The sequence below is a fragment of the Pseudomyrmex gracilis genome, unplaced genomic scaffold (assembly GCF_002006095.1).
Source record: "Pseudomyrmex gracilis isolate BER0280 unplaced genomic scaffold, ASM200609v1 scaffold_3449, whole genome shotgun sequence".
NCBI lineage: Eukaryota > Metazoa > Arthropoda > Insecta > Hymenoptera > Formicidae > Pseudomyrmex > Pseudomyrmex gracilis.
Genome location: NW_018024033.1, coordinates 633 through 8,646, shown reverse-complemented (window position 1 = coordinate 8,646; position 8,014 = coordinate 633). Strand labels below are relative to the sequence as shown.

The 8,014-nt window shown below is 33.2% G+C and overlaps 1 protein-coding gene across 5 annotated transcripts; it reads left to right on the top strand.

Moving 5' to 3' along the window:
* Positions 1-1,018: 1,018 nt before the first annotated feature.
* On the top strand, positions 1,019-6,925 carry LOC109863174. Of its 5 annotated transcripts, XM_020443379.1 has the most exons (14): positions 1,019-1,119; positions 1,242-1,454; positions 1,927-2,113; positions 2,403-2,841; positions 2,977-3,119; positions 3,247-3,362; positions 3,552-3,691; positions 3,889-4,025; positions 4,121-4,247; positions 4,341-4,593; positions 4,671-4,835; positions 4,920-5,120; positions 5,190-5,272; positions 5,517-6,925. In XM_020443379.1, exons 3-14 carry the CDS (start codon positions 1,939-1,941, stop codon positions 5,644-5,646), a joined length of 2,109 nt encoding a protein of 702 aa, XP_020298968.1. In that variant the 5' UTR covers positions 1,019-1,119; positions 1,242-1,454; positions 1,927-1,938; the 3' UTR covers positions 5,647-6,925. The 5 variants fall into 5 exon arrangements, with proteins under 5 accessions (XP_020298968.1, XP_020298970.1, XP_020298967.1 ...); XM_020443381.1 differs by lacking the exon at positions 1,019-1,119 and having other exon boundaries at positions 1,128-1,454; positions 4,923-5,120; XM_020443378.1 differs by lacking the exon at positions 1,019-1,119 and having other exon boundaries at positions 1,128-1,454.
* The last annotated feature ends 1,089 nt before the right edge of the window (positions 6,926-8,014 follow it).

Sequence of the window (8,014 nt, the reverse complement as noted above, 5' to 3'; positions counted from 1 at the left end):
GCACGGAATAAAACCATGTCCACGCGTGGACATAGCCATACGTATCGACAAGTCGCTCGTGGACATCGCTACGTAGTTGCCAATGTGCACCACCCATGGACATGCGCTAGCTTACGGGCCGGTATAGCGATCGTAAAAACTCTTATGGGCCTGGCCGCTCTCATTCTTCTCTCTGACATTGCTTAAATGGGAAAAGTGGGGGGAACTAGCAGTCCATACTTATATAGTCAAAGATGTATTATTACATCAATAAAGCCCCTTGCACAATGGACGGAATAGAAATAACAAAAGTTTTAAAGAGTTTATATTTAAAAATAAAGGTAGGAACAGCGGAATCTAACATAAAAAAATACACATGTATCAATGCAGATCAGAAAATCGGAATAAGTAATAGCGATAAAATTTCCGACGAGTTGAAATTCTGTGTTAAAAACTGTGTTATTTCTATCGCTATCGCTATTCCGTCCATTGTGCAAGGGGCTTAACCTGTGTCTATTGCTTATCGCTATCACTATTCCCTCGCATTGTGCAAGGGGCTTAATACACGAATATTTGTGCATTTATTCCGTTTTCGATAGAGAGATTTTCGAGTGCTCTTGCACACAGAATTGGACACACGACGCCTCAGGGGACAACGCGTCAATCACCGTCAGTGTGTATCTATTACTTCCGGAAAAGCGAGGCGTTGATTCGCCCACCGACGCGTTCTTCGCTGCCGTGTCCCGTACTCGGTGTGCAGAAACCATAAGAAACTGGATCTGCAAATGGTCGCAAACTTGTCAATCACAAAATTTCCAGAACCGTCCAACGCGATTGGCCGTCTCTAGAGATTTTGCAGCTTCGACTCGCAACCGTTGTAGATCCGGCATGACACACGTGGGCCTCGGCCGCATTCATCAGACCAAGCTGTTTTGCGGCTCATCGAACGTGATTGGTCATTAAATTTTACTGGAACCAACAAATCAACGTCCGTTATTGACAAGACGACAATCCCGGCAATTGTTCCGCGACCGAACGCCGCGGTCTTTGTGCGTTGCGGAAGATTTTAGGAATTGCTGAAAAGGCAGTATGCTGTATGATCAACGGAACTGCTAAAAATGGAAGTGTAGTTGACGAAAGGTACGATTGATGGTATCGCGGTTGTGCCAGATGCCAGATGTACGCCACCGAACGGACCCGTCTACGTCGGTGTTCGTAAATTCTTTTCGATTTTATTAATATTGTTAATTTGACACACGCAGGAATTTAATTATATACCTACGTTTTCGTTTCTCACATGGATTGGACTTTGGTAAAATTTGTGGTGTCTCAGTTTCGAAAGTAATGCTGGCGTAGAACGCATAAGAAGCTATGATATAGGTAACATCGGTGTGTCACGGAAAATAAATCTGATAAAAATGACATGGTGAAGATACGCTTATCATTTTGACGAAAGCGTTTAAGGGAGTAACAAGGTAAATGCACTTTAGGCTAGCAGATTATTCCATCCGCGTTATTGATCCGAGATTTTATCGCAAAACCACGCAGTAAGAAATCTCAGAGATTATACGCGAAAAATCACCCGTCTCCGTCAGTGTTGCGGAAAAAAACTTTTCCGTCTTGTAATTTGATAGCATTCTCAGAAACGTTTCTCACCACGAGTTCTCCAGTCACGAGTAATCTTTTTGGAACGAAAAAATTTTTATCGCTAGTAGAGAATCGAACTTCGATCGCTGATTAATTTGAATTAAATTTATGTTCAAGGAAATTCATCTTGCATTTCGAAGTTAACTTTGCGCATTACCATATTTGTTATTACAAATGAATATTTTAGCGCAAAAGTGACTATTACAATTTGGAATGTCTTAGATAACTTTTTTTTTGGTTGGATATGTATTACACAAACTGTTCTACATTTAATGCAGTATGTTTTTGCAATGCACATAGTAAACAGGTAGAATGGAGGAAAGTTCAGAAAATGTTTGGCATAAGAGTAAACCTGAAGAACAAGGTGAATTGTTTCATAGAGATTCTGCGGCATCTGTAGACACTAATTCGACATCATTAGCTGATATATTTGATACAGCATTTACATCAACAGTTGATCCCTCTCCTCAATCTCGATTTCATTCAGGTATACATATCAATAAATATATTATTCACTTATTCATGTCCAGAAAAAGTATTACTTTTTTGTTGTAAAGCATAATATATAAAATAAATGCATTTTTTTTCTAGGTAATGAAATGGAATGTGAGCCTTTATTTGCAGAAAGTGATGTTGAAGATTCAGATGTAACAGCTATAAGTCCTTATGCAAATACAGCTCATTCAACTGCTGCTGAAAATAATTTTGTTTATGGAAATTATGTAACATTTTTGTTGTAAAGCATAATATATAAAATAAATGCATTTTTTTTCTAGGTAATGAAATGGAATGTGAGCCTTTATTTGCAGAAAGTGATATTGAAGATTCAGATGTAACAGCTATAAGTCCTTATGCAAATACAGCTCATTCAACTGCTTCTGAAAATAATTTTGTTTATGGAAATTATGTAACACAATCAGATACAACTGGCGATTCCCAAGAATATTGGCAATCTAATCTCATAAATTGCAACATGTGCCAAAATAGGCAAGAAAGAAGCTCTAAAAAGGAGCCTCTTACTCGGCAATTAAATAACTCGTGTGAAGAGAGACCATGTGATAATTATAGAAGAAAAAGAATTTTGCAAGATCGTGATTTGGCAGTCAAACATAAAGCTAGAAAGAGTGAAGATCAGAAATTATTGAGTGGTCAGCAACCAGACAGTCTGAGTATAGCTGGACCTTCTAGACAATCAGATCATCCTATTTCTAACAAGTATATATACACTTGTTAATATATTTATATATTTTACATTATTCATTTTATATGTAATATGTTTTCTATTCTTCTGTGCAACTAATTTTTTTATAGTATTTCTTGTATGTATATAAGTACATCTTTTTGTTACAGTATATCAAGATCAACGGAAAATACGGATGGTTTACCAAATTTAGGAAGTGATAATGCCAGTGAATCTAATAATTTTGTTCACTATCGTTCAGTTATGCCAAATGTGATATCTCCTCATGAAGTACATTCAGTGCATACATCTCGTGTGTTTTTGCATTTATAGGATATTAATTTTAATACTTCTAATGTCTGTGCACAAGTGATATTGGCTTTGTGACTTTTTTTTTCTCTTATTGCTTATTTTATTAATTTTGTTTTTGATTTTAATAGGAAATGACGACACTCCATTGGCGCCTGATTTACAACTAGATTGGTCCTCCAGTAGTGATAGCGATGACGAAGACGGCTCAGTTGAAGTACTTGGAACTGTTAATCGTAATACCAAGGTATATACATATTTTTTTAACAAGTCAAATATAGAGAAACATATACATACACAATATGTACATATATACAATACATACTTGTATTCATTTAAAAAATATCTTCAATTTAACTTGTCACAAATATTTTATTTTCAAAAGAGCAATATTGTGAAATGTTGAAATGTCTTATCTTTTTTTTGTGTGTTATAGAATTCATTAGAAAATACGAATGAAGATAACCGTACGGTTACTGTAGTTGATTTAACTGTAGAATCTGATGAAGAACATGCACCAACTACGCCAGCGAATCCTGTTGTAGTTAATCCTTGGTCATCAAGCTATAGTCATAGGTAAGAATATGCATTACTTTTAAACAAATTATATATTGATATTGCAATTTTTATTAAATTATACAATACATGTGTAATTATATCATGATATCTTCTTTTATATGTATGTATATATATAATTTATATATATATATATGTATGTATATAATAATAGATATTATGATATGTACACCGTACATTTAATAAAATTGTTTTAGAAATAATCCACACTGTATGTATGGATCTTCACTATATACAGATTATTTTAATCATTTGCATAGCATACACTCGTTACATAATAACATGTACCACAATCACAGAATGCCTATTCACTCAGGCTACGGATCTGTAGGAGGTATGACCTCTTCACATATTTATAAAAAACTTTATCTGTGAAAAAATAATTTAAAATATTATAACGAAAATTTTATATTATTATTATTTTACAAGCGGATGTATCGGTAAATGTATCGAGGCCCCGCATGAATCCTGTTCAAGAAAGATTATGGATGAATCAACAACGTATACAAGAATTGCACAGACGACGACTTTATCATAGAACTTCTCCGCATTACTCGTTAGTGTCATTGCCGTTACGTCAGTATATTTATATTTTACTCGAGCAAAAGAAAGTCTGCAACTTACACATTGCATTTTGTTGTGAGAATAGTGCGGGACTACTACCATGTACTGCGGGACACATGCATTCGCCGACGCAACACACTTGTGGAGGAATGGAAAACAGCAATCCTTCGAGTGCACGATGCACTAATAACAACGGAACGGACAATGCGACGCATACAGAAAGTTATCCTCCTCCTCCCATTCTACCTCCGCCGCAGCAACCTACCGTTTACAGCCATCCTGAAGCTCGGGGACCACCTAACTTCTTCAGAGGACCGTGTCCTGTTCTGCCTATAATCGTATAAAATTCGTATTTTTCGTATAAATAATTTCCCAGTATATCATATTTTGTAATTTGTGTTTTAATTATCTACAGGTCAATCCATTGAGTGGTGTGGAAGAAATGGAACCACCTCCTCCGGTAATGCTGCCCTCGATGCCGGTGCATCAACACGTGCATCATCATATGTATCATTACGATCCGCATCAACGGTCGTCACAACGAATGCATCATGTGCACATCAGTTTTCATCCACATGCGGTTTGTTTTTTTTTTATTATTATAAAATATATGTCGTTACAATTTATCTTCTCCGATTAATATTCAGTTTTGACACATATACAGCAGGATAGTGCGCAAACACCATTGATGTCGCCGTTTGCGCCGTTGGGTTTTTCTGATTTTGTGCTGCAAGGACCACGACATATATCAGCTCGACTGGATAATTATATGCGCATTGTTGATCTGCGACGTATGGCTCATATAAGTTGTGGGGCTACACAAGAATCTATTGAGAGTCACACATTCCCTCATAAATACAAACGGGTAATTTATAAACATCTGTATAACGACTTTTTATGTTGGATAAATATTTTATGTTCACGCATTTTATAGATGAAAAAGGTTGAGAACGGGGAAGATGCTATTGAAAAGTGTACAATATGTTTGTCTGAATTTGAAGATTGTGAAAGTGTCAGGTATGTCAAAGACATCACCTTACTGCTAGAAAAGATTTTTTAGATTTTGCTTATATATTGCGCTTCTTCATTAGCGCTATTTTGTTTATTATAAATCAGATTAAACTGAATATACTTTTAAGTTTTTGATTTTCTATACGTACATAATAATTATTATAGTAAGTAAAAATTATGAATATAAATATGTTTATAAAGTATTAATTAATAGTATACAAAATATTAATTAGGATATTGTTTTATCTAGGAGGCTTCCATGCATGCATTTATTCCACATTGATTGCGTCGATCGATGGTTATGCACTAATAAACGCTGTCCTATATGTCGAGTGGACATTGAAACTTTTCTTCATAAAGAGCTCACTACATCGGCATAGTTTAAGGTTTTTCTCACATCCGCTTTGTTTTTAAAAAAATAATCAGGTAACATTTATATAATATTAAATATTTCAAGATAATTTATCCAAGGGAAATTTATATTGGGTCACCATTGCAAACATAAATTGATGGTGTAAACATGTTATGGATAATCAAAATAATATCAAATCACACGCTGAAGTTCCTTTTGAGAAGGTACGAAGAGTTGTAACTGTTCAATTTTATGGTAGATCTACCTGCGATATATATTGGTTATCCATTGTTATCGAGGTTGTGTGTATGTGCGTGTATGTGTGTATGCGCGTGCGTGTGTTTAGTACACTTTAACTTATGAGAAAACTTGAATTTGTAAATATTTAATTGACATCCAATGTAAATTTTTGTAATGTTTGTATTAAATTTGTAACCTTGACAAAAATTCTAACATTACATGTTACAGTACTGGTGACAATTTAAAGAATAGATCCATTTTAATTTTGTCTTCGTACACTGATATGTATCTATTATAACAAGTTCTTGTCGAAACTTTAATAATATTAACATGAATATTATACATTTTGGAAAGTTATTTGCAATTGTTGCAAGATGTTACCAATTGTCCTACATTTGAAAATATCAGTAGTATATTTTTTCAATCAATTGACGTATCGTTTTTTTCTATATACGTATATTATCACAAATGAGAGTGCAGCGTCAATTACATAAACTAATACCGAAATTAAAATCAACATAAGACAAAACAATCAACAAAATTTTAATTTTTTTTGATCAAATTGTTCGTATTTTAATTTTTTTCTGAATAATATACTGACGCTAAGCCAAAGATTTAGCCTAAGTAGTGTAAATAACGATTATCTGATCTATGGCATGATTACGTGATTTTAAACTTAAGAGAAAAAATAGCCATTGCACCTATATAAAGAATATTACAAAAAAAATCATTCTATTATCAGGCCTTATATGATATGTATTGTCACTTCTGTGTATATATACATACATATATATATATACACATTCTGTTATAATGGAATCAAAAAAATACTACTGTCCTATGATAATCCATGGTAAAGATACATCGTGTTTTTTACCATTACCTTTACTAGTACCTTCAGTATTGAAGTTGAATGTAATACAAATCATTTTATTTTGTTAAATGTGCGATATAAAATATAATATATATATATATATATATAAAATAGATAGCATAAAAAAAAACAAATAACATTACAAGATTTTCCATTATAGGTTTGACAGTAAAAAAAAAAAAAAAAATGAATTGAGAAAGAAGAAAAGAAAAAAATGGAGAAAGAACTTATTATTAAGATTTTATTTTCTGAAAGTTTTATGAAAAAATACTTGAATACTTTTTACTGAATTATTACGTTTATCATCTGAATGTATATAATAACGATCTCATAAAAGTTGTTTTATTGTTGACGAATGATTGTCATTGAGAGGAGAACATTTTTACACTGCCACATATAAAAATCTATTCATCAAGTTTCATTTATTAAGAGAGTGGGACTATCTTTTATACGCAGCTGTTTTATTTCATATGACAATTGTTAACGGATGCTTAATCGAACTTTTAGTAATATAACTTAATTGTTTAATAAGATTCTTGAAGGTGTGTGGTATGTAACACATCCTGTTGCGAGGATGATAATAAAAAAAAAAGGATATATTTGCCATATACAAAAAGAAATCAAGTAGTTAGACGTAATTTGTCTCGATGATTTCTTATTTTATAAAATAAGAACACGTATATATGTATATTAATTATAAGATATATGTATATCGGAAAACAATAATTTTATATACTTTCATAAATAATAGGAATTTATACTATATATAATAAATTGATAAATAAACTGATATATTGTTTGCACCTTTAGGTCAATTTTCACGTTTATTGCATTTTTTTGCACTTCTCATACCTTAGCAACATGCTGCCGTTTATTTCTTGCCAAGATACGAGAGATAATAAGAATGCAGTAGGCGTTAAATGCCGCAAATCGATCGAAACGTGCAAACGTTTATCAGTTCTACACTAAAAAACTAGAAGGATACGAAGAATTGTATTGATTTACTGTTGCAACATTAAAGTAAATGTTATATATGTAATACATGATTCGTAAAACCAAACGTGTGTGTGTGTGCGTATGCGTGTTACTTTGTTTCACTTAAAAGTGCTAACAACATATACATCTCATATCTGATCTCGTGCAAAACGTCATGCGTACCCTGGAAACGATTAAGAACAACAAAAGAGACGCGGCCTGACAAAAAAAAAACTGACTTGCCCTTGAATAATGCTTACGTGAGTTACCGACTACAAAGGATATAAAATTGGTCGCTGTTTCCGTT